At 45.4% G+C, this 27292-nt stretch overlaps 1 protein-coding gene across 3 annotated transcripts in view; it reads right to left on the bottom strand.

Moving 5' to 3' along the window:
- Window positions 1-26889, bottom strand: part of efr3a (EFR3 homolog A (S. cerevisiae)) — a 62477-nt gene extending 35588 nt beyond the window's left edge. The window contains exons 1-3 of one of the 3 annotated variants that reach the window (XM_034614199.1): window positions 26749-26889; window positions 26397-26499; window positions 639-715 (exon numbers count right to left, since the gene is read on the bottom strand). In XM_034614199.1, coding sequence (XP_034470090.1) covers window positions 639-715; window positions 26397-26406 — 87 coding nt within the window. In that variant the 5' untranslated portion in view covers window positions 26407-26499; window positions 26749-26889. Of the gene's footprint in view, window positions 1-638; window positions 716-20125; window positions 20251-26396; window positions 26716-26748 lie in introns of those variants that run through there. The other 2 variants (XM_034614200.1, XM_034614198.1) reach the window with 2 other exon arrangements.
- Window positions 26890-27292: the final 403 nt, after the last annotated feature.

The following is a 27292-nucleotide window of genomic DNA, read 5'->3' as shown; positions in this document are numbered from 1 at the left end:
TCAGATTCAGGTTTTTCCACATAATGAAGAAAGATTTATTTGGAAACAGCAGATGTGAAGATATTTTGCCGTCTGGCGTTCTGCTGTATGTAAAGAGGAGGGAGTTCATTTGAGACCAGAGGTCCCCTGAGTGTTTTCAGCTCCTCTGGCTCTCAGCAGGTGGGAAATTGAAATGCTCCAACGGTCCAGACCTTGTCAAATTAATTAGAAAGAGTCTCGACCATTCAAGCATTTCGATTTCCCACTGCACCTGTCTGAAGCACCTGAGAGGAGGCAGGAAAAAAAAAAAAGGACGAACCCCATTTAGTGTTTTAATTAACAAGGGTCAAGGAATCAAATGGGTGATAATAACTTGCTGTGGTCCAGTTATCGAAGCCATGTCACCGTTAATATCCAGATTTATTTAAGTCTGAAGCCTTCGTGTGGCCAATTATTTCTGCTCTGCGGTGAGGAAGCTCTCTGGAGGCAGAGGAGGTGTCAGTGTGTCTGTGCTGCGATCTCAACACTGTGATAACAACAGGGGACCAAACGCAGTGTTAAATCACTGCTAAAGGCCCAGACTGGCTGCTGCAGCGAGACAGCGACGGCCTTTAATGTCCTCAGCAAAACATCTTTTATTAAAACCTGCAGTTACTCACTTTGGGGTCCTCAGGGAAGATGTTGTCCACCAGACGCTTGTACCTCGGCCTCAGGGGCCCACAGCAGCCACACACTCCTGCAACACACAACAGAGACGTGGCCATAAGCAAAGGTTTGAAAATCTACCACAGATAAATGATGCACGAAGCCTGGAGACAAAAGACTGTGCTCAACTCTTCAGGTAGATCTCTTGTAGTCCTGATGACGCACTAAGCTCTTTACAGTCACAGTTACACACACACACACACACACACACACACACACACACACACACACACACACACACACACACACACACACACACACACACACACACACACACAGCCAGCACAGCACAGCACAGCACAGCACAGCACAGCAGGGGCAGTATGGGGTCCAGTATCTTGCAGGTAAGTGTGCAAAGCGAAAATAAGCCAGAGATCTGTATATCATATCATATCTGTGTCTATGTTCGCTCATAAGTGCCGAAATTAAAACTTTTATTTTACAGAATAAACAGAAAAGATGTGTATTTGTGTAATTCTCTTATCTCTAAAGATTTTTGTTGTGAAATGAATTGGTCGTTGAGGAAGTTACAGACCAGCTGCTGAAACTCATCAAGCTGCAATGATAAGAACATAATGTACATCTACAACCAGTTAACGTTCATTATGTTCTTCACAAATCCCCCAAATATTTGCAATATCTGTTGAACGTTTCCTGCTGATCAGCGACTGTCGGATCGTCCATCAGTATTTAAATATGAAATCATGTTGAGGAGGCTTCTGTTGTGAACCCAAACTACCTGAAGGAGTCACCTTTAGAGACAGAGGGGGGGGGGGGGGCTTCACTTCCCAAGAGCCCCTGCTTCCTTCGTGTTTTCCCTCCACCTGCCGTTCCGACCTCTCGGGCAAAGTTAGGTCACCTTAACTCCGCTAGACTTTTATTTTTAATCCTCAGCCGACGAGCAGCAGAGTTTGACGGCCGCCCCCGGGAGTCTGGAGATTAATCAACTTCACCATGGCTTGTGTTAACGGCTCGTCGCCAAGGCAACCTTTCCACCGCCGTGGCTTTAAAGCGTTCATTATGGATTCTACAATTACCTGCCACACGGGGGCACAGAGCGGGGGGGGGGCATTAGTGTGACCGGGGCGACTTTAATGGAATTCAGCTCCGAGTGTGATGGTCAGAGGACAGGGGAAGAGGAAGAAGAGGAGGAGGAGAAGAAGGATGAGGAGAAGATTAATAAAGAGAAGGAGAAGAGGAAGAAGGTGGATGAGAAGGAGTAGAAGAAGGAGGAGGAAGAGGAGAAGAAGAAGTATAAAAATAAGTAGAAGAAGACAGAAAAGAAAAGAAAAAGAAGAAGAAGAGGAAGAAGAGGAGGAGGAGAAGATTAATATAGAGAAGGAGAAAAGGAAGAAGGAGGAAGCGGATGAGAAGTATAAAACGAAGTAGATGAAGAAAGAGAAGAAGGAGGAAGAGGAGAAGAAGAAGGAGCTTGTTAGTTGGTTCACACTTTGAGCTGAGAAAACCTCCTCAGATTATGATGCTACCAAACGGACCTGTCACAGTATATAAATGTATATTGTATGAATCTTACATGTATATACAGTATATATATGTATATATATATATATATACAGTTTTACAGTGAACAAAACACAGCTTCAACATCTCTTCAGCTCTGCACTTGCTCCACATCGTGGTTTCAAAATAAAAGTTAAAAGCTTCAAAGCGTCTCTGCTCTAATAAGAAAAATGACTGAAATATTTCAGTGTGATGATTCAGCTGCTTTTACTCCACAAGACTTTAAATAATTCAAGAATCTGAATTTGCCCTCAAGCAAAAAGTCATTTTCAGAGAAAGACACCGGAACATCAGTCTGAATATAGAACTAATAAAAAAACATGAAGAAAATCATTTGTCGCTTTGAGCCGCGTTCACAGACACAAGATGTCTGTTCCTACAGCTGATTGAGTCTGTGGAAATCAATTCAGTTCACACGGAGCAGCTTCACCAACGCTACACAAGGTGATCAGCAGGCGACGCCGTGTGCTGACACCCGGGAATAATCAACCGAGCGGCGGAGAACAGTGAATCACAATATGATGTATTCTCTTCTTATCAAATCGGATGGGGACAGAGACATGCAGCGGCACCCGGTGGACGGAGGACGTCTTCGGGGAATTTCTTTAACTTTGGTCAAAGTTCTGTTGGACTCGAAGATGAACTGATTCAAATTTGTCTTTGAAGGTCAAGGTCACTGTGACCTCATGTCTTTGTTAACGTGAAAACACCAGGAACACCCAAAGGGAATTTCATTACATCTGGCACAAGCTTTTATTTGGGCTCAAAGATAATGAGATTAACTGTGAACGCCTTGTGAACGTGTTCTCTTCACAACGCCTCCTGAGAATCCTCTCAGGTTTTACAGAAACAATCACTTACACTCAGAGATTATCTGATTAGATTTGTCACAGGTCAAAGGTCAAGGTCAAGGTCACTGGGACATCACAAAACATGTTTCTGGCCTCTTTAGATTTTACAGTGGAAGACGGTGGGTTTTAGAGTGAAACTGGGAAATATTTCAGGATTTATCTGCAAGAAGTAACTGTCTCTAAAGTCGTAATATCCTCGGACCCAAGCGATCGCAGCAGTAAAACGTACAATGGGAGTAAATAAATTGTTACTGAGCGGGCCTGAGCCTGAACTGCTCACTTCCAATTCACAAACTCTCTCTCGATCATTAAATGTAAAGGCACACACACACACGCTGAGCTCCTACAGTCTCACAGCATGTGTGTGTGTGTGTGTGTGTGTGTGTGTGTGTGTGTGTGTGTGTGTGTGTGTGTGTGTGTGTGTGTGTGTGTGTGTGTGTGTGTGTGTGTGTGTGTGTGTGTGTGTGTGTGTGTGTGTGTGTGTGTGTGTGTGTGTGTGTGTGTGTGTGTGTGTGTAGACGTGGAGGATGAAGTGAAAACACCTGGGAGGCTGCAGATCCTCCTGCGCGGGGCGTTCGAGGACAGCGGAAGGAATCGGCTCGAGGACAGGGCTCTCAGAGACGGAGGTGATACGACGGCTTTTCTATTTCCATCCTCATTATTCCACAGCCACTCAGGGTGAAAACGAATCAGCCTTAATAGGAGTTTAGTTCAAGTCTCTGTCTGAGTGTGCACGTGTACGTGTGTGTGTGTGTGTGATCTGATATAATATGTGTGGCAGTGAACTCTGCTTCCACGGTAACCAAATGATGAAAGTTTGATTCCAGGAAGTTACAGTTTAAATGTAATGAGATCCTGTTTTATTTTCTAATAATTTTATCCTAATAAAAAATGCTTTTATTCCATGTCTGATACTGACGCCGCCATCTTGCCTGTTAGACCTGATCTAGAGTCAGTGCAGAAGTGATCATGGAGCGGAGCAGACGTATCGAGGTCCCCGATACGAGAGCTCAACCAATCAGGAGTCGGACTCAGCTGTCAGTCAGCTGTCAAATTTCATGTCATCAAATTAAAGATAAGACTTTATTAATCCCGAAGGAAATGACTGTGCCAGTTCGCTCCAAGATCAGAGTAAAGATCAATATAAGTAGAATAAAATACAGAAAAATAAATAACAAATAGCAAAAATGTGATAAAACTATAAAAACCAAACTGATCAGAAACACTTGAACAAACATCAGTGAGATAAGAACGACCTGAAATGTCAGAAAGTTGACATAATTGAATAATTGTTGAATCTTGAATCTGTGGTTCTGTGTGAATCTTTACGTTTTGAACTGTTTGTGAAACGATGTATTTTTTCAGTCCTCTGCTTTGAGCAAATCCGCCGTGTTTAAATATTTTGCTCATTCAACAACCTGTTTGGCTCAAAGCTTCGACCGAATGCATTTCCTCAGCTCCCGACTCGGCCCCAGTCGATGTGTTTGCTTGTGTAGAGGCACCGGTGGCAGAAAATGAATGACAGCAGCTCCAAATTGCATTAAAACCCATTCTGGCTAAGAGCATCACAGCTTCAGTACTGTAATAGAGGCGATGCATCAATTTGAGCGTTCAGCTATAGATCTGCAGAGAAGGCTGCATAATCACAGCACTGAGAGGGCCTCAGATGGAGAGATTGCGGTGGTCACATGGACTGATGAATTACACGCCAACACAACAGAGTCCGCTGGCCGAGCAGAGGCCATTACTGTGGATCAAATCCATCATCCTGCTGCAGCAGAGCAGAGAGAAGTTAATAAAAACGTAGACGCTTACGCAAACACCTGCTCCGGAGTGTCCTAAGGTTTCACTGGGAACATGAACCAGAGCACGTTTCACTATATTCCGGCCAGCAGCTGAGTCGAGAACCAACGTAATCTTTACTCTTTATCGATTCTCACAGAGGAAAATTAATGTTTACGTCACTGCCAAACGAAGCTATAGAAACTTGTAACGAACATGGACGTCTGTCCAATCAGCTGCAGAGAAGCTCAGATCACAGTAACTCCTCCCCTACAGTCAACAATCCACTATTTTGTGCATTTTATTTGCTCCAATTTTGCAAAATTAGAGATCGAATGTTTTATATTTTCTGATGTTTTTTGTCCGTATGTTTTAGTTTTTTCTTGAACCCATGTTTCTTGATTTTATTTGACTTCATTTTGAATATGTAATGGTGGCTTCATGTAAAAGTTATGAATTGGTCTACATATGTAAACTTGCTTTCCCGACTCGTTCTAAAAGACCAACACCGGGCGAGTGAGGCTCGGACAGAAGGTCGGCGTCTGACCTACCGGAGCTCAGCGGGCCTCGTCTGTAGCTGAAGGCTCCGTCAGCCTCAGTTTGAGGAACCTGCCTGTACCTCCGCAGGAGCCCTCGTCTCAGATAGACACAGGAAGACGGCATGACCAGAGCGGCTGCTAAGATATATCCAAACTGAGGTCTTAGCGGGTTCCACCGCTTCACATGGAGGCGTCGGTTTAGAAAGGTACGACTGCTTCTTCAGTGTCTTCTGTGTAAATCCACAACATCACCAGGTGAACATCAGAGACTCGGCTTCACCTCTCCGGCCACAGCTTCCTAAGAAACATCCTGTTTTTGACGGACAAGGAGCTCAACCAACGGGACGTCCGACCCGGGCTCTGTGTCTGCCAGCACCTGGGATTACCCCCCTCACTCTGGCAGAGAAGACGAGACGCCGCTGGGGCCGGAGCGAGCCTGTCGGCAGCAGCTCGGGTTACCGGCCTCTGTCCTCACAGGAAAATGTGATCCAGGACAGAGATGAGGACAAAACCTGCAGCCAGAGGAGCCTCAGAGTTTCTGTTTCAGATCTGGGAACATGTTTTAACCGTGGCAGGTTCAGTGCTGCTCGTACAGTAACTCATCCTGTTCGTGGGGCTCGTCCTACATGTCACTCTGCTCTTCATCCTCACGTGAAATGAGGAAAATAAATGGACATATTCACTTTAAACTGAAATAGCATGTTTACTCTACGGAGCTCGTCTTCTCACTGAGCTGTCAGTCACTGCAGAATAAAACTAATAAAACCAAAATGTGCAAGACTTAGTTCTGAAATATGAAAGTCAAGTTGTTTTTTTTACCAGAGTTACTAACTTTCTACTCTAATGTGAATTCTCATTAAAGGTAGAAAACTACTTTGGTTTTTCATCTTTATGTAAAAAATCCACCAAACTCTGTTCAGAATTCTTCATATTTCAAAGTTTCCTGCTGAATCTTGGAGATAAACTCTGGTTTTTAATAACTTCTGAGTGTTTTTAACTGATCTCAGTTCAGCTTCACTCTTCAAGTGGAGCTGGTTGTGACAGTTGAAGCTGACTCTCAGTCAGTTCTTCTCACAGGAGATCGAACCCACTCAGCAGAGTCACAGAGAACAGACGCTCAGGGAGTGAAGAGTGGGACTGAAAGAGGAAACATTCACAGAAATAATACTTTATATATATATTTTGATATGTCTCCAAAACTACTTTCATGATTTCTCACACACACACACACACAACAGAGCACCGCAGTAAATCTCACCTCCAGCAGTGCTGTGCACTTTAATCTGAACCTAAACCGTCTGTGAGGAGCGTAATCTACAAGATTAAAGAGCGCCCCCGGCCCTCCTGATTAATTCCCTGGTCTTTGACAAGCAGATGAAAGCCATAACAATGTTCCCACTCCACACTGTCAATCTGTGGCCTGACAACATCTTTCTGGCAGCGTCGTTGTTCAGCTCGAGTTTCCGGGGTCGCAGACGATTGTGCAGATTGTTAACACGCCCCTGTGGGGTGGCACCGCGCGCTGATGTGACGCCGTCCTTGGAGACGAGGAAGATTCATAAATAAAGTCGAGTCTCACGGTCTGAATGAAGCAGAGTGAAGCTGAGCAGAGGAAGAAAATGTTTCTGGGGAAAAACTGACGCCCCTAAAGGACGGAGACACCTAAACGTTCAGAGAGCAACTTTTTCACACTAAAACGTCAATGATCCAGACCTGTGGTACATCTGTAGCTCTTGTTCTATTTTCATGGGAAAATCTGTAGTTTTAATCAAGGTATGTTTCGTTTGGTTGCTCGTCGCTTGCATCATATCCTCTGTGTTAGTCTGCCAGACGAGTCAAATGTGACTTTTTATACAGTTTGAAGTCACATTGTTACTCTACACTTTGTAGATCTTGGTATATCAGAGAAACAAGCCGAGCAGAGGTTAGCGGCCGCTCGGCTTTCAGCCCCTCGTCCTGAGAAACACTGATTTTATTCAATTATGACAACACCAGTAAAACATTCTTCTGTTATATTTGTAGATTCACAGTAGTTAAGTAGAGTTTCCACCCAGACGTTACTCAAACAAAAAGACCACACGTTCTACATCCGTCTCCAGAAAGTCCTCCGCTGCGGTCAGAGCCTCAGAGGAGCAGCAATCATGAGGAATCATGACTCCACAAAGTCCAACTCCACAAGTTAACTTTCAGAGTGATGGCTGACTAACAGATGGTCACCGTCACACAGGAGTATCTGTTAAACTCGCAGAAGAAGAATGTCATGTATGTCGTCTTGAGAACCGAGGCGCTGGGTGGCTCTGACAGGCTCATTGACTTGCATTACCACGTCCTGCTTTTCACCTTGAATGGTGCATGCACAAAAACAGATGATGACCCATAAATTTACAGCCTCCCCGTCGCTCTGCTTCAGCCCTGGCCAGACGGATGTCTAAATTTATCCTGTTTAAAAATCAGTTTCTCTTCTCTCTCTCTCTCTCTGAGGCCTGGACTTCTAGCTGGGTTGAGCGGCAGCGTCTGATCAAGATTCATCAGCAAGGAAACAAAAGAAAAAACTGTGCTCGCTCTTTCATTTGTTTTTACCTTTCGTCGGAAATTCACTAAAACAACTTCCTTTCGTGTGAGAACTGACAAACTGGATTCAGACGTCTCGACTGAAGCTTCTCGTCTTTGGTGTGAAGGTCACACGCTCCTCTGTCTCACACGAGTCCAGATTTAAAACTTTAAACCTTATTTATTTACATACATCTTGTTCAACCTTGAATTCCTTTCCTTCACATTTCTCCCTTTTTTAATTCTGGTTTATTGTTTGTTGATGTATGTCCAACTTAATGGTTTATGCAAAGCACATTAAATTGCCTCCATTCATCAAATATTGTCTAATATATAAATAGACTCGCCTTGTCTTTTGTAATTGGCTTTTTCCACCCACGGCTTCTTTCGCCCAGCTGCTCGTACACGGAGGGAAATCTCTCCCTCTCTCATTTCTTCTCCTTTGTTTCTGAGGAGGGTTTTTAAAATCCCTTTATGATAATGTACAGAATACATCCAGCTTCGCATAAATGAACTTGAATTGGCCTTTATTCGACCTGAGCGTCCCATCTGAATGAATCAGTCGTATCTGATTCTTCAAAACTATTTCCTTATGTTGACTTTACTTTTACGTGCTGTTGAAACAAAGATGTTGTAAAGTCTCTTATTCTGGGGGAGAAATGAAATCTCTGTTCCACTTCGAGCCTGCGACAGAGGTTATTCATTGACATTTCCCATTATTAATATAGTGGAGCGGTTTCAGAGGATTAGAGGGCATCAGATACTGTCGTCTTGAGCATATTCACCTTCCCCGTGGCATTGCCTTATAAACATTTAACCAGCGACCAGAAAACACTCTGCTCCTCCTGATAAATGTGTTATGTTCAAATTGAGTTACGATCCAACTGTAGATAGTGGATTTGTCACGGAGGCGGTGGAAGCTCAGCATTTCTCATTTAAATATTCATGTGGGGTAGACAAAGGGAGGAAATGGAAACTGAATCAAATGAAATCCCAGGTTTCACATTTCCTAGACGGAGGAGGGGAACACAGCCAGTGGAGGAGGAAGAGGAGGAGGAAGAGGAGGAGGGGGTGTCGCGAGAAATTCAAGCTCTCTGGAAACGCTCAGGTGGGAAGGTGTGACGCACATCCCAGCTCCTCGAAAGGACGATGGGATTGTTTCTTGTAACCACTGTGTTGATCCAGGACCAGAGAACACAGTGCACACACTGGTTCTACATCGACTTCTGTGTGCGGAGGAATCTGATGAGCTCACGTAGTAAGTTAGTGAGGAAGGATTTCAGGTTCATGGACACTCACCATTTTAGTTCTTATACATTCTCCTGAGTTAAAGTCGGACAAAGGCCACAGCACAAAAGATAAGTGCTTCTCTGGGTTTTGGATTTTGAGCGACTTCATGATTCGTGAATGTTCAAACGAATCAACGGCAAAGAACATCTTTCACACTGGACGCCGCTCACACAGCCGAAAGAAGAATAAAAACAGGCAGATGCTCTCGAATTCAGCCAGAGGTCACAGAGAACTGACGCAGGCGTCAAAATCCAAACCAGGAGATTTCCAACCGCCGCAGGAACGTTCTGACAACAGATTCTGGTTGATCTGTCGATTATTGTCTGGGTGTGAAAGATGCATCGCAGACAAAGAATTCATCAAACTTCCACTGATGTGATTGATGTAATAATATGATCGGTTTGTCCAGCTGTAAAGTTCCACTGCAAAATGAAGATCAATATGAGTTTATACTTCAGGCTACCTGATGTGGTCAGGAGATCAGGTTTTCTCTACTCGATTATCGTGGCCATAAGAATTCATGATAATAGTTTTATAGCAATATTTAAAAAAGACCCTCAAATCCACCAGTATCATCTCAACATGGTTATTATTTCAGGACAGTTTACTTTAATAAAAACAACAGAGCTCCGTCAGGACACAGCAAAACCAAGTGGTGCATTTCCCCAAAATCTGCAGGAACTGAACGATTATGACAGCAGGGACCAACATTTTAAAGTTTCCAGCAAAGTGTTGAGCCTGTGCCTCTCCAGATTCATGCTGCTCTGCAGGCCGGCAGGGGTCCTGCACTCAGTCCCAGTGAGGTCCAGCTTATAAATGTGAACCTCAAGAGTGCACCCAGTGACATGTGGGCCTTTAGAAACACATGAAAACAGAAAGTTTCATCCGTCTGCCACCAAGGGGCTGCTAACGCCGAGCGGTTCAAAGAATGACTCCAACGGCCGAGCCGGGAGATCCATCAAAAGCAGCGGGGAGGGGGATGATTGCAGCGCTGGCCCATCCATCTCTGAGCGAATTACAGCCACCGCGAGGGAGAAATCAACCAGAGACAGGGGGAGGAAGTGAAAGAGGGGAGGAGAGGAGGAAAACAGTCAGAAGAGAGGGAGAAAAGGAGTGAGGTTAGGACGCATTTAAGCAAAGAAGGAAACAGAAAGGAAGCAAATGGTATGAATGAGGGATGGAAGGGAGGAAGAGCGATGGATGGAGGGAAAGAAGGGAAGGAGGATATAACAAGATGGAACAAATGAAGACAAAATGAAGAGGAGGAAACCAGAGGAAGGAAAGACGTCCAAGATGGATGGATGGATGGATGGATGGATGGATGTGAATGTGGTGAAAGGAGGTGGGTTCGGCTACAAGGTGACAAATGAGCTCAATATAAAGTCTGTTCTCCATCCTCCCTCCGCCTCCACACAGTGGAGGAGGCTGAAGACGAGGACATCCATCATCAACCTGATGTCCAGAGACAAGCCCCTGAATCCACAACACCACATCCGACACCTATAAAAACAACACTGCCTTATCTAGTGACACCAGCATCTTCTTAGATCAGTTTCCAGAGGCTCATGAAAACTCAACCAACCCAACGTCTCGCTCTCCGCCATCCCAAAACCCGCCCTAATCTCAGGGGTGGAGGTCGGGAAAAGCAGGAGTTGATACAACCGCAGGCCGTGGGCGTCCGGGAGGAGGGAGGTGGTATGGAACCAGTGCAGAGCCACAATTACTTGTCTAAGCCTCACGGAGGGAAGGAGAGGATTTAGCTGGAGATCTCTCCTCGTAAATCCTCCGAGGGCTCAGCTCCCTCCGGCAGTTTAAGGTTTTTAGATTAGTTTTTAACGCATCTCCGCTCATCCTTTCACCCTCGGCAAAATGAAGATACAGCAGATACGAGGAAACCCCTAAATTAAAAACTATGCATATTCTCAACAGTTTCATTTCAGTGAACAGGTACAGAGTTTAGTCTAACACGCAATACTTCCCAGGGGAACTAAAGATAATGCTAAGCTATAGGCCGTCAAGGCTGCGTTAGCAACTGGGCAAAGCAGGTAGGGACTTAGAATCCCTGGATTCATGGTGTCCATTGTTTCCCGGTTAACAAAGTGGGATCAAAACTTTCTGAGAAGAAGTCGTCCCCTTGTGGAGGGGTACACTGCTCCCTAAGGTCTTACCACACTTGGAACTCGAGTCCTGTTCAGGGGCATCAATACGTATCTGGAAGGTTTTCTTAATGTGACGTGAGCACACGAGCAGCCAACTGCCATCGCAGTCGTCCTTTCTCAATGAACACGCTTCTCTCGGGTCTTGGAGAATACGCAGAATTTGTCGGCCTTTTGTTTTCTGTATCAAGTTCGACCAATCACGTTTGAGCAGGCTTCGGTAGCCCTCAGGTAAACAAACTACAGTGAACATTAGTTTTGAATTTAGCCCCTGAAGTTATCATTTACCTCAGTGGAGGCTTCCTCACATGTTGCCTTTGTGCCGACAGCATCCGCCCCCTTAATTATTCATGTTCCAGGCCACATCATGTTGAAATAGATGTTTACGTTTAATAAATCTACTCATCTGGAATCAAGACGAGGAAATACAAATAACAAGGAAATGTTTAAAATGAGCCCTCATGGAAAATATCATCAAGTATCACTAATCAAATTGACTTGTTTTGAGGGTAATAGGACAGTTTCCAGTGTCTCATATTCAATACGAACGTGTATCTCCTCGTAACTAAAGATGATTGTGGTGAAGGACAGGTAGAAGATACCAGATCCTCTAAACTCTTCCTTCGAGTACGTAACCTAACACCTCTGTACATCCCTGAGGAGACTGAGGACAGCAAAGGGGTGAATGTGCTCCAACAGGGGGCGCCACAGAGCCACGTGGGCCAGATCTCATGCTGTGTTGTTGTGCTCTCACAAAGTGTCAGAGTGTCGTGGAGACCCGGGCGACACCGACATGATGAGAAGGCTTCTCGGCGCTGAAGGAAAGATAATTGGAGTGCCAGAGCGGAGCGTGAAGAGCGGCACCTCCACAGATCCCGTTATTAACTCTGACGGGACTCGGATAACCCAGACAAAATAACTGATAATCAGCCGTTTGATTCGCGACCTCTGCTAATTAAAATCGCTGTTGTACAAACCAGACGTCAGATCGCGGCAGCGCTCCAGCGTGTAACGCACCGGGCAGCATCGGGGGGGGGGGGGGGGGGGGGGGGGCTCTGATCACTGCTGCATGGAGGCTTCTCTCTGCACAACATTCAAGTGAACATGTGTTTTATATGTCTCTCTCGTACTGTTCTCTTCTGGTGCTTATGTTTTTCATTGTTTTACTATTTCTTAGTTTTACAGTTTTTCTTTGATTGGCCTTTTTTTTTTTTAAAGACAACTCCAGTATTTTGAACTACAGTCTAAATAAAGTACACATCTATAACACAAAGGTTATTCATTATAATAACTTATAGAATTTACTTGTCAATTATCCTGATCAATATGACACATGCACCTCATGTCACATCTCTACAGACATGCTCATTAAATGTATAGCTCTACACTCGCAGACACACACTCAGTGGAGATGTATGAGTGACACACTGTGATTACTTTTGCGTGACGTCTCCACACATCTCCAAGGTCCCGGCTCGTGATGTGGTGACATCTGCCCCCGACCAAAGATTTTTATACGTCATGTCCTTCCTCATGCATGCTCTACTCAGGCGTGGGGGGGTTTCACAGACTACTGGACTTGTGATCTATCTAAACCACTGGTCTACACTTTGCATTGTTGTCAACTAGTGGTTCATCTGTGGGTTTAGCACAGGGCAGTAATAAAGCAGTGGTAGTGGCACTATGCACGACCACCTGAAGCTCCACCTGCTCATGGCTAACGCTAGCAGCAGCAAACTGAGTGAGGAGACACGTCAACAGTGTGGACAAGGAAGACGACAATCAGAGAACTCTCTAAACATCCTATAACCACACGTCCTATCTCACACACTGACATGTGATACTTGTCAACTACTAGATTGCAGTGGTCGTGAATGCCCTACCAGGCTCCGCCCCTCGCCTGAATGCTCCGGACCTTTTCCTGTTGTTATGAACATATCCAACTCCCACCATCTCCTGCTGTGCTCTTCACATGTGATAAGTAAAGTCCGAAACCCAGAAAATTGGGTCTGAAATCCGTTTTATATTCACACTTAATATCATCCGAGCAGTTCAGGACCATCGAAGTCAACGGGGACGACCCCACTGCTTCACTGACAGTAAAGAGGCATCAAAAGACGTCTTCTCTTTCCCATCTGCCAAGCCTTCAATTTCATGTCGGCTCACAAGGGGAGTTCAGGCTGAGTGACGGAGAAGGCCCACCGCACTGTGATCATCAACACCCCCCCCCCGGATGGAAGAGGGATCAAACCCTGCTTCGCTTCTCCCCACAGTGCTCATGAATCCATCAAAGACAAAGGAGAAGAACCTCAGTGCAACAGGTTTTCTAGACCAATAGAAATATTTATTTATTAGCAGCAGCTGCATGTGATGAACGGCTTTACTGTAACAGCAGGAAAGATGAGATGAGGTTTGTGAGGAAAAACTCAATCGTAATCCTTTCAGTAGCCGACTCCTCCCTGGGATCAGATTGCTTAATGTCTGAATGGGGCCATTTTTTACTTTGTTGAATGTTTATTCTGTTGAGGATTTCAAAAATATCTTCAAGCGCTTTAACAGATCCTCTGGGATTTGGATTTATTTCCGGACTTCAGGATTTCACGGGCGGAAAAGCACATGAACCTCTGAAACTGCGTTTTAAAGCATCAGAAGGAAAAAGTCTCCACTCAAACACAAACACAACATGTTTATTTTACACGGATCGTCTCCACGGGAACAAACTGGGGGTTGAATGCTTTGTTCAAGGACACAAAAGCTGCAAAATTAACCCTCTGGTTTGCCGAGGCACGCGGCTTCTCTCCAGTGGAGGTTAGAAATCTTTGAGTGGGTTTCTTCCTGCTGTTCCTCTTTTGACAGACAGGCTCAATGTGAGCAGACGGCCAAATGCCAGCGCAGGAAGGGATCTACAGCATTCACACATGGCATATGCTGCTGTTTACGCAACACCACTCGAGCTAGCTAAAAAAACATCTGCTCAGCACGGCACTGCGACGACGAGCCAGAGCTGCACCCACAACAACTCAGCTGCAAGATAATCTGCTGCAACAAAAAATAAAAGTCAGCATTCAAGCAATCAAGCAGTCATACTACGTTTTTTTTCTATCACACAATATTCACACAAAGCCAATACAGCCGTCAGGCAAGCGTCGGCATGCAGACGGGAGGAGCCAGGGATCGAACCACCAACCATGTTGTTAGAGGACGACCAGTTCTGCTTCCCGAGCCCGAGAGATTTCCAACACCAAGAGTGTTGCCTGTACTTTTCTGCCACTAGGGGGCTCTCAATCAAACCAATAACAGAAGACAGAAGCTGTGTCGCATCCTTCGGAAGCTGAGAAACAAAAGGCGACAATGGGTGGATCCTTCTCGACCTGATGTCTTCAAGGATTCGTGTAATTCGGGGACAGACCGACCATGAAGGCACCGCGCTCTGAGGCTACCTCACGTCAACTCAACCGAGCAGGCTAACAATACATATAAAAAAAATTAGGTTCTTTCTCATGGTCTGTAACTGCAGCTCTGTTGCTAGGCGACAGCACTGAGCTCGGGACAAGCTGGTGACGCTGATCACAGAAATCTTCTGTAGACCAGAACGTCTCATTTCTCATTTCTGGACTTGTAGTCTTCTTTGCAATTCTCTTCTCCCGGTCAGGATTCCTTCAGTGTTGATGGTTCAGGAATTTTTTATCAGGAGCTGAATTCTCCTCAGAGGTTTCCGCCTTTCAAAAACAAACGGAGCTGCTGGTTCAATCCAGTAAAACACTGAATAAAGCAGCTTCACATGAAGAATCAATGTTTCTCTGACTCTCTGACACACAGGACGTCTCTGAGGGCCGGCGAGCCGAGCTGCCGCCAACAGGGACTCGAGATCCGGACGTCTGAAGATTAAAATCCTTTATCTCACAATCCTGGAAACATTTGTGATCATGTAAGGACACAACTAAATGAAATATGTAACATAGGTTTTGATGTTTTTCCACATTTGACTGCAGAGGTCTGAGCTTCAGGACAAACTGAGCCTCCATCGCTGCGATGCTCAGAGCTGGAGGCGTTTCACTGTGCTCAGTGTCGCTCCGCTACAAGCTCCATAAATTGTATGGTATATGGTAATTACACGGTCCACTGCTCCAGTGTGCTGCTGGATGCTCGCCATCACTCCCCTGCGGCTGCAGGCGCATCATGTGTATATAGTCTCGCCTGAACTGTCCCCTCGGACTGTGGGAGAGAGATGTCTGTCCTCAGTCACGTGTCTCTGGATGTTCATCTCATGACATTTGCTGCTGATGTGTCTCCACGAAGAATGTTCTGATCAGATTGTGTTTTTGTTTCTTGATATTGATGCAGACGTCCTGCATCAGGCTGCACTGCCGGGCCAGAGGTGTCGTGGGCCCATCAACCCAACATCCCCGAAGGAGGGCGCCCATCTCACGACCCCAACCAGGACACGCTGATTATACTGAGGGATTGTAACATCAAGGGCTGTGAGCTGAACTTACTTATCCTTACATAAAGTTAATTCAACCGTGTAACAATTAGATTCAACAATCTTTGAACAGACGTGTATATCATTATTAAAATCTAAGTCATACCTCTGTGTATTTGAAACTTTGGGGAAATCAAAGAAAGCATCATGACACAGAGATTTGAGCTCGTGCATCAGAAGATTAACTGTTAATTTACTGTGATTAACACCCTGACTCAGGGCTCAGGGAGATTTGAGTTGGTATCGGCAAACACAAGTCTCCCACAGAATAAAGTCAAGTCCTCCAAGTCTCTGCCGTGTGATGCTGAGCAGACAAAGAGCTCTGCTGCTTCTCCTGTTGACCGTGTAAGGAAACAAGACTGAGTGGAAACTGTGGCTCTGATCTGGACGACTGACGGGGAACACGTCCTCATGTTCTGTCTCTACGCAGCTCGGCAGGAATAACAAAGAAACAGTCTGGACTAATCAGGACGCATGTTTACCGACACGGTGCATTAACACGCCATCCCACCGGGCCTGAAACCAAATTAACATCTCATTAATTGGCACATATGTGGTTTACAAAACTCACGTATCTTTGCCTTGATTTGACATGTTTGTCAGAACATTAATATGTAACAGGGAAGTTGACCTTTGACCATTTGGACATGAAATATCATCGCTTTTTTATTTTGTCATAAACAGCACCATACCTTTAGATTTAAGGTCAAACGGGTTTTTGTGAGATCACAGTGACCTTTGACCCTTAAGCACCAAACTCTATAATAAATAGAAATAATAATATATTTTATTTATGCATAACTTACGAAAGGGATTAACAGAAGAAAAAAAGACAAGCGGATAAATATTAACACTTCATCCTTGAGTGTAATTGATCGACCAGAAAACCAAAGGTCGTTCAGTTTCTAATGATTTAAAAACAGTCAAAAGCACTAAACGTGTAAAAGATTGTTTCCAATTTACATTATAAAAGCAATAATTAAGATTTAATCACCAAAAACATGCAAAAAAAAGTTTGTAGTTTCAGGGTATGCAAACAATCTTTTTCCAATTTTTTTTAAATCAATTTTCAGAATGCAAAAGCAACTGACGACTGATCAAAGCACAAAAAACATTTCATGACTGAAACTACACAAGTGTCATAAATCTTAAAACAACAACAACAAAGGGTTCAGCGATCAATATTCAGTGGAACAGTGTTTTTTAAGGCTCTGCTGGATCGATACGTGATCAATACCTTATTAAGTTTGATCAGATGTGTTTGTGCAGGAGTTGAACAGCTGTGAGGCTCCGAAGACGTTTCTGATCCAACTCCAGATTCAATAATGCTTTAATCACTTATTTTCTTATGGAACGAAAAGTTTAGATTTCCCGACCTGACGTTTACGTGGTGCCAACGTCTGTGATGCGTTTACAAATGGCCGTGCAGTGGAGTATCAGGGAGGTTTATGAGCAGCGAGGCGTTCTCTTCAGAAACAGCCCTTTTAAAAAACAGACTCTCGCAAGCAAATCCAATTAACCGGGACTGCCTCTGAATGAATCTCTATCAGCAATCAAATCTTCTCCAGCTGCCAGAGACTGAATTAAACTGATCACGTTAGGACTTCGACCATTGGCATCTCAATTAATCCTGCAGCACACGCACCAGATTCCAGGAACGTGGTTTTCTGGAAGCACATCGCTCTCAAGTTACCTCGATTTCATTTGCGAGACCGTCGGGCCTTTGGCTTTAAAAACTCCGCACTGAGGCCACGAGCACGAAACTGAGCAGGTAACGTTTGATAGTTTGCAGGACGAAAGACGAAAGCTGTTAAAAAACTGATTCACACTATCTCTCAGGGAAATAAACAACTTTACTATTCATATGTGATTTTTATTGTCTGGGAATAATTTTCAACCAGAGAGAGAGGTGGAGCCAAACTGCAGAACGGATCACGCTACTCAAAGTCCGTCATCACCACCACCACCTTTGGTAATTAAAGCAGGAGTGCACGCCCACACACAAACACACACAAGCCCACACACACACACACACACACACACACACACACGCACGCACGCACGCACGCACACACACCCGCCCGCACGCACGCACAGAATAATGAAAACCAATCAGTTCATCCATTTCCCTTTATAACCCGGTGACGCTGTGTCTGTGAGCTGCAGTCAGCCGTTATTGATTAAACCTTCCGTCATTCTCTCCTGTAAATCTGCAATTTCAAATATTCATAATTAAAAAGCTGAGATTAAAACATCTCGTTAAAGTCATTTGAAGCTCTGTCTGCTGGGACTGAGCTCATGTCTGAAAAAAAATAAATTGGGGTTTGCATAAGTCTCAGTAAATCTAAGTGTGTGTGTGTGTGTGTGTGTGTGTGTGTGTGTGTGTGTGAAGTGTTGTCCTCCCACCCAGTCAGCTGAGTGTTGCGTCAGCTTTTGTGTCACATCTTGTGTGTATGTTTTGTAACTGTGGGTGTGCCGTATATTTTATGGTCAGCTATTGTGACAGTGTGTGTGTGTGTGTGTGTGTGTGTGTGTGTGTGTGTGTGTGTGTGTGTGTGTGTGTGTACTTGTCTTTACGTCCAAGTATATTTGTTAGTATCTTTGTGGGAACATTCAGGACGTAATGACCCGACCCCGGTTCTTGAAGGAGGCGTCCACTCTCCATGAAGAACCGAGTAAGGTCAACGTTCAGATTAGGATCAGATCGTTATTTGTTAGACATGTTTGTCAACGAGGGTCCTCACAAGTCTAAAAGTATAAACCTGTCTGTGTGTGTGTGTGTGTGTGTGTGTGTGTGTGTGTGTGTGTGTGTGTGTGTGTGTGTGTGTGTGTGTGAGACAGCGAGGTAGCAGACTGGGCAGGAAGGACTTAATTGAGCATGAAAGACAACAGATGACCTCTGGTGCTTCGGCGCTGCCGCCACTCAAACATCTGTCAGCCCGAGGCCCGAGGCTCGAGGACGACCGCTAACGACCACACGCAGCCCTTCATGCTCAGATTCACCTGGGAACTCAGTCTGCACACAGATGAGTCCAGTCTACCTGTAGAGGGCGCTGTGCGGAGCTGGGACTTCAGTGAATCCAGCGTGAATGTCGATCAAACTGGTTTCAGAGACCCGAGTCCGCTGGTCGTGTGGTGGTCGTGCATCAGTTCAGAGTTTTATTTAGAGCTCGAATTATATAAACTTTTGGGGCTGATGCCGATGTTAAGAAGAAAAACATGTCCGATATATTTAACTGGAATTGCTGCCTTGTGGTTGTAAGCCTCTGCCAACCAGTACAGATTTAATCTACAAACTTTCTTTTTCCTCGACTGACCTTCGTTCATCTTTGAGTCCGAGTGACAACTGGTGAACATTTTAAGAAATTCCTTTAAGACCGACTCGAGGTCTCAAGAGGCCAGAAACATGATTTGTGAGCATTTCTGCGATTCAGGAAGTGGATGAATGAAGTTGTGCCGTTACACAGGCTCAACCAATCAGGAGTCAGCCTCAGCTGTCAATCATGACGCCTCAGCTGTATCATCAAATAACAAATTACAACCAAACTGATCAGAAACACTTGAACAAACCTGAAATGACAGAAACCATTTTAACATTTATTTAAAATCTACTTAGTTTGGTCCATGTCCCATCTGCTAACATGGAGGACGGGTTTATGACCTGTTCTGCAGCCAGCCACCAGAGGGCGATCTAGATGTTTTGGCTTCACTATCTGAATCTGCCATGTCGTCCATCTTTATTCAGTCTTTGAACACTGGAGGTTGAAGGGGTCAGTCAAAACACAAATGATAATAAAATGTTGTTTTTTATGGAGTTTTATAATTTTTATAATTTGCACTTGGATTAAATGTTCAGCTTCATTAATAAAACTCCCTCACAGACGCAGCTGAGGCGAAGCAGAACAGAAACAGTAAGATCTGCAGATCGTCATCGGGAACACGTTGTGGCCGATCCCTCGCTTGTTATGAAAAACATGAAAACTGCGTCACCTCGCTCCGATTGGGCTCCAAGTGTTTCGGTCGAGTGAAAGCAGGCGGCTGATTGGACGCCTGGGATGAGTGGGGCTCGATAGAAAAGATCAATGGCCGCCGCTGTGCAGGATTGTTCACAGAGACACAGACCTGGAGTCTGTTAGCCTCCTTTACTCTCTCCCCCTCTCTCTCTCACTCACAGACACACACACTCACAGACACAGACACACTATGGTATGGCTAGGCTGTCGTGCACACAAACACTGGAGAGTCACAAATTAAAGAACTGTCCCCTACCCGACTCGTTGTTCTCTGAATCCATCTTGTTGGAGGTGAAGCGTAGGACGGCCTGCCAGGTGGACCTCAGTGACTCTCTCCCCCTCGCTCAGCTTCAACCCTCTCTCCCTCACTCTCTCTCTGCCTCTCTCTGCCTCTCTCTGCCTCTCTCTGCCTCTCCCCCTCACACACTGACTCTCTGACCTTGCAGTGTTTGTGTTTCCCCTCGCCAGCAGCAGCAGCAGCAGCGGATCTGCTGAAGGCTGCAGGACAAACTGCAGCTCTGCAGAGTCAAGTCCGAACAACTGAAACCACCTCGGTACCGGTTCCTCCAGAGAACTGAGCGGCCAATACGTTATACACCCTGCACGCATACGCACGCATACGCACGCATACACACACGTAGATACATGTACACTCGAGTGACGACACGTGTGTGTGTGTGTGTGTGTGTGTGTGTGTGTGTGTGTGTGTGTGTGTGTGTGTGTGTGTGTGTGTGTGTGTGTGTGTGTGTGTGTGTGTGTGTGTGTGTTGGCTGGAAGGTGTTTTAATCATCCTGATTGGAGTGTAATTATGCAGATTTACAGAGAGGGACAGCGATTGAAGGAATTTAGCATTTCCATGTGTGTGTGTGTGTGTTATTCTGTGATTGTGTAAGTGAGCACGTGTTTTATTTTTATTTAATATCTGTGTTTTTGGAGTGTGGTTTCTCTTCCTTGTGGGGACCAAGTTTAGTTCCTGATTTTGGGCATGAGGACGTTTCTGGAAAATGACAACATTTGTGAGGACGTATACGATTCTGATGGGTCCCCACTTCTTCTGTCTGAGGGTGAATCAGGTGAGGGTCCACACAGGTCTGCTAGTTTAACTGTGTGTGGTACATTAGAAAGAGCATCAGGGTGGAAGCTCACTCCTCGTTTTCCTCGCCGTGAAACTGAAATGATGTGAATCCGTCACAGAGGTTTAGACTGTTGACCGTTCTGAGGGAGGACACTCGATGCAAATACCTGAACTAGATGTGGTGGCAGCGAGGCGCATGGTTGCAAGATGGCTGCACCAACACAATCGCCGCTTCCAATCTTCTCAGTGGTCTGCAGAGATATGTAGACCTGCTCAATTATGAGAGGTAATGATTAACTTTTGGCCTCAATAAAGATTCTTTAATCTACAAAAGGCAGAATAGTTCTCTTTTACTTTAGTTTAGCAGGGAACCAAACGTTATAACTTATATTCAGTTCCTCTGACTGAACACATCATAATCATTTACATTCAAATACTTGGTGGTTAATCGGCACATGAAGGTGTGTTTCATTCTCACAGTCATTTCAATTTGGAAGGTGTTGACTGAAGAAACCCGTTCACATGCTGCTGTTACTGCAGCTCAGCATCGTCTCTGTGCCTACACCTGTCTGCAGCTGATAGAGACGCGCATCAGAGCACAGAACAGGCCGCAGGAAAACACAACAAGCACACAAAGATAAAAGCTTCCCGCTCTGCAGAGACGGGCGACCGGCGGAGGAAACAGAGGGAGCCGCGTCTCTTTTGAAGTTATATTTAGGCCAAATCCTCCTTTGCAGAACAAACCATCTTCCACTCTGCATACAAATCAGAGCAAAAAACAGAGGGAGGAGCCGCACTAAGAGCACAGGCGCCGACAGCACGCACACAGACACACACAGACACACACAGACAAACACACACACACACACACACACACACACACACACACACACACACACACACACACACACACACACACACACACACACACACACACACACACACACACACAATTAGACAACGGAGCATAAAAAAAACCAACACAGACCCACAGGGTTTGATTGCCTTAGATTCCGTCTGCATCCAAACTACTCCCCTCCCACAAGTGACCGATTTCTCAACGGACACAACTCTGAAGATCCGAACTCACGGAACCATGTTGCTGCAGGTGACGAAAAAGGTTGAGTAGACGTAAAGCGCACATGGATAGAAGGTGCGATGTACAAGGAAGTAAACGTCTGAGTGATCAGTTTTTAACAGTAACTCGCAGCAGGTGAGGTCAGTGCGAACACGATGAAGCACTATGAACGCTGCCATCCTGTAAATAAAGATAGATGATGATGGATGGATGTGTTTTACATATTTTATCGAGGAAAATGAAAAAAACCTGCTTCTCACAACGTAAACGACAAAACATCGTATAATGACCCGTGTGACTGACCTACTTTTGAAATGTTTCCTCTCTGTGTAAATTTAGCTTTTTTTAAATTTGAACTTTTACTCAATTTTACTGTTGTTTTATCCTTTTGTGAAGCACTTTGTAACAAAAGTGACAGAACAAGGACATTTGGGCGTCTCCATACAATAACGAGGACAGAAGATAACTTCCCAGCAGGCCTCCTGCCTTCAGTCGGTTTGCTTCTGCATATCTAACCCTGCGCTCACGTGACTGCTCATCCAGTCTCACTGTAGTTGTGTGTGTCAGTGACGGCAGCGACAGCAGCGACGGCGGGTTTGTCCTACTTAATGACTTAATTGAGGTGGTTAACACTTTCAGGATAATGAGAGCCTCTAGACCACAACAGACCCAGGAGTGAGAGCTCTGAAGTGGAGCGCACGCACACACACACACACACACACACACACACACACACGTATAAAATTAGCAACAATAAATGAAGCTAAAACACAGATTCCAGCATTAAACCTGACCTCTTCTATTTCATTTAACTTGTTCACACAGCATCAGTATCATATTAATCATCGGCAGGTTAAAACGTCCTTGAAGTGTCAAATAATTTGAAATGTGAACATCTGCTCTTCCGCGGCGACGAGGCGATTCCCATCTGGTTGGGAGGAAAGTGTGAAGTGAGAGAAAGCTCCAGTTACTCAGGTGCTCGAGTGTTAAAGACCTCCCTCCTCTCACGGGAACAGGGGGAGGGAGGGAGGATCAGAGCACAGCAATTCATGTTATTCTATTTTATTTGTCTAACTCATTAAAGAGCGGAACGATGAATTAATCACAAGAAAGCCAGACAAAGAAACACACTGGATTAATTAGATAAAAGTTGATAAGGCCACAGTGGTTTTGACCTTGGACCAAATTCAAATCTGTTCATCCTTCAAATTTGGCATAAACATTTGATTTAACAGACATTTTAATGGAATTAATGTTTGCCAAAATGCTTTAACATTTCTTTTCCAGACTAAACAACGAAAAGTTGTGCATTTATATTTACATAATAAAATGTTTATTTTCTTAATTCAGGTTGTATATACTGTATATTTACATTTGGCTTTTATTTCGTTATCCATAATAATGTTTATGCTTAATGTGAAATATCAGGCATCAATTACATTACTTTGTCATACGGGTTTGATAACAATATCTTAGGAATCACATTTGTTTAATGCAGATTTACATCCACCGATATTTCGGTATCAGAAATCTTTTAGTACCTAAAATCACCATCTGTCCAAAAAGCCATATGAGTTGGGCTATGATATGAATTTAGGTCTTTTGCATGTTATTTAAAACAAACCTTGGTATCGTGGATGTAGACTTTTCTCGCATCGTGCAAAACCAAAACTAGTAGGTATGAACTTATCATCTCCATCCCGGCAGTGAGTTTACATCTTATTTTATTTATGTTATTCAGATGCATCATCCTTTTCCATCCTGATCATAAACGGTGACGGAGAGCAGAAGCATCGGCACACAGATGACGACCAGTGTTTGTCCACGTCACCACACACACACACAGACACACACAGACACACACACACACACAGCCTCATTCTGTCGCACTGGCCCATCAGGGATCGATGTTGAAGGCGTCACATTACCACTAATGTAATCAGCAGTTTACCACTGGGAGTAATTACAGAGCAGACTGGAGGCCTGCAGGGATGCAGAGTCCTTGAAGCTGCAGACGTTGCCTGAAGCCAAACACCAACATCCAGACACACGAGCAGGCTCCTGCACCAGCCACCGCTCCAGTAACATAACCGGTCCGTCTGGAGAGGGACCTCTTTGTTTATTCTCTGGGAGGTGGCCACAGACTCCGACTCCTCATCCTACTTCTCCCAGTAGCCAACTGGGGGAGAATCGTTCTGCAGTAAACAGCAGCTGGTCACCTGCCAGAGCAGCTGCTGCAGGAGGAGGAAGGCGAGGGGGCGCTCAGAGTCCACCTTTCCCGAAATAGAAACGCTGTCAGACATGACAACACACACACACGCACACGCACACACACACACACACACACACACACACGCACACACACACACTCACACACTCACACAAAATATTGGATCATTTAAGGTTTGACTCAGTTCACCTGCACCAGACAGAAAACAGATCTCTGGTCAGAGGGGAATCTGTGAAGTGGAAGATTTATCACCTTTACTGTGAACACATTTACCGCAGTGGGTGTCCAAGATTTTCTTCAATTCATATAATGTAGTTTGGTCAAAATTAAATATAAGGTTTGGTCATTAATTTAGGTCATAACTTTTCAGAACTGAAATGTTTCCTGGAGTTTTTAATACTATATATAATCTATGGAAAGCTTTGTCGAACTAATGCCGCTCCTCCTTATTTACTTTGAGTTTCTGAGTCTCTATTAACAAGGTGGCAGGAGAAGCGTCAACCCAAAGTCTGAATGGACGAAATCATCAGAGCGGGTAAATTACTAATTTTTAATTATTCATAATAAACAAGCAAACATCAGTCCCTGATCAGCTCATCTCTCTGTTGAGCCAAAATCCATCTGAAGAACTGAACAACATGAAAACAGCATCTCACTGCGTCAGCTGACAGATCAGCTGATTCCCTTCCAAGCAGCCCATTAGCAAACCCCTCTCAGGGCGCTCGATTTAAGCCGCATTAGCCAGCCGGCACTTCCTGCTTCCTCTGCATGGCGCGAAGCAACACGCCTCCGCCCCAGCGCCACGTTTTCATGCTGCATCCGACGTCCTCGATGTCTCAGAGTTATCACTGAGGCTCTGTCCTGAAACGCTGCTGCTCTGCCTCAGGCTTCCCATGTATTCACGTGGAGGAGCAGGGAAGTCCCAGAGTCACGATAATAAATATGACCTTATTTAAATCATCACTGGAATCATGGATTTTTCTAAGACAAAGAAAAGAAAGTGGCCTGAAAATGTATTCTGGTTTATTCTGGTAAAGTGACCCATTTGTCAAAATTCCCTCTGAGACTCAGAGAGTTTATCTAGTTCACTGATGTAACACGTCTCCCCAGGTTCCCTGATATTCCAGGATTCCACCTGAACGCTCAGGAGGTTTCTGTGTTGTTGTCCACACGTCTGAGGGAAGAATCTCCTGCTGCGTGGTTCACGTGTGAAAGATAAACTGCAGAGAAAGTCAGCTCCCGATTGTACGGACATTCTCCGGCGTTCATGTCTTAAAATGTCCCGTGTTGGCCCAGTGATACACTGGCGACATGTCTAGGGAGTACAGCGCTTCCACCAGTGTTGCTCCGGGGAGGAAGGACACGTTCTTTGGAGGAGCCGTCAAATTGGAACGGTCTAGTCGCGCCGCTGTGACGCAACCGGACTTCACATGCAGCCTCCGAAGGAAGCGGACCCGCTCTGATGCTGCGTTCCAGACGACTCGGATGTCGGAATTGTCTGACCTCCTTCTCTAAAAAGGGCAACGGAACGCCACTCAAACCCCCGACTTCACGCACAAGCAGCTGTCTGTACCTCACGCAACAATGGCGGCGCTCATAGAGCCGTAGAGACTGTCGACCCTCTGCTGGACTCGGGATTCCTCGTTTGTGAGATTGAGTGACAGTGTGTGTGTTCTCAGCCTCTCGTGTATTGGAACGTGTTTCCAGGTATAAAAGTCAAATAAAATGTACAATGGCGTCGTTTCCCTCCTCTGATTTGTTTCTGTATGAGCGGCCACACTTGAAATAAACTGTCAGACACGTTTGTCCACGTTTGACGTGGTGACATCACCGCGCGTTGGAACCCAGACGTCCGAGGGGCCTGGAACGCAGCACGGGACACAGCCAGGGTGACGAGCCTCCACAGGTGACCGAGACACTGCGGAATCCTGCACCGGAGCGGTGACCGTGAACGCATCGCTGCACTTTCTTATGTCCAACTTGGCTGATGACGTGAGAGGAAAGTGACCTCAAACGCAACACGTACACACTAAAGTGTAGGGGCTCGTATATTGTGTACACAGACACACACAGACAGACACAGACACACACACACACACAGAGAGACACACACGGACACACACAGACACACACACGGGTCTTACCGGCTGGCATCCTGCTGCTATGCGGCGCTGCGGCGTCTCTGCTCCGGACTCACTCGGTCAGTTAGCCTCCATGTAGCTTCTCCCGGCATCGAACCCTCGGCTCCTGTGACACAAAGCAGCCGCCCGTGAGCCCACACGACCCGCTTCCCCTCACATGAACCCCAGTAACAGGCTGTCGGCTGTCCGCCCTCACACCGACCCGCCGCCCGACCCGCTACACGGCCACTGTCCGCGGGACTTCGCCGCCGGAGCTAGCGTCTCAGCGGGGGGTCGATGGGGGGAGGGGGGGGGGACGCCGCGGCGGAGACCCCAGCGGGTAGGGACTCGAACCGGGGGAGAGAGGTGAACGTACCTGGAGGTAAACAGCAGCAGGACCGTGGACTCCCACACGTTACTACACTGCTTCCTGCTTTACGGCGACACACAACGCGGAAGTGTGAGAGTGTGTGTGTGTGTGTGTGTGAGTGAGGGTGTGTGTGTTTAACATATGCCAGGGGGAATTAGCTAACTGCTAATTATAGCAAACAGTGATTTACTTCTGCTTGAATCAGAACATTAACCAACACCTGCTCTCTTATATCAATAATGATGCAAATATGGGTTTTATATTGATGGATTTTATCATTTCATATTTATTTTATGTAAATATTTCATCATCCTTTTCAAATAGAGGGAGGCCCACAGTTTAGTGGCTGTTTAAAGGGATAGTTCACTGACAAATTAAAATTACCTCATTATCTCCTCAGCACAAGATGGAGGGGGGGGGGGGGGGTGAAGTGTTCTGGACTTTCAGGGGTAAACAGAGTTAGAGCAGAATCCAACACAGTGGAAGTCACTGATTCTTCAAACGTAATAAAACAACAGAAAATAACCCAACTTGCCTCCGTCCTGCTCCT

Source organism: Hippoglossus hippoglossus, chromosome 17 (assembly GCF_009819705.1).
Source record: "Hippoglossus hippoglossus isolate fHipHip1 chromosome 17, fHipHip1.pri, whole genome shotgun sequence".
NCBI lineage: Eukaryota > Metazoa > Chordata > Actinopteri > Pleuronectiformes > Pleuronectidae > Hippoglossus > Hippoglossus hippoglossus.
The sequence above is the reverse complement of the archived record's forward strand: the minus strand, read 5'-3'. Positions and strand labels throughout refer to the sequence as shown.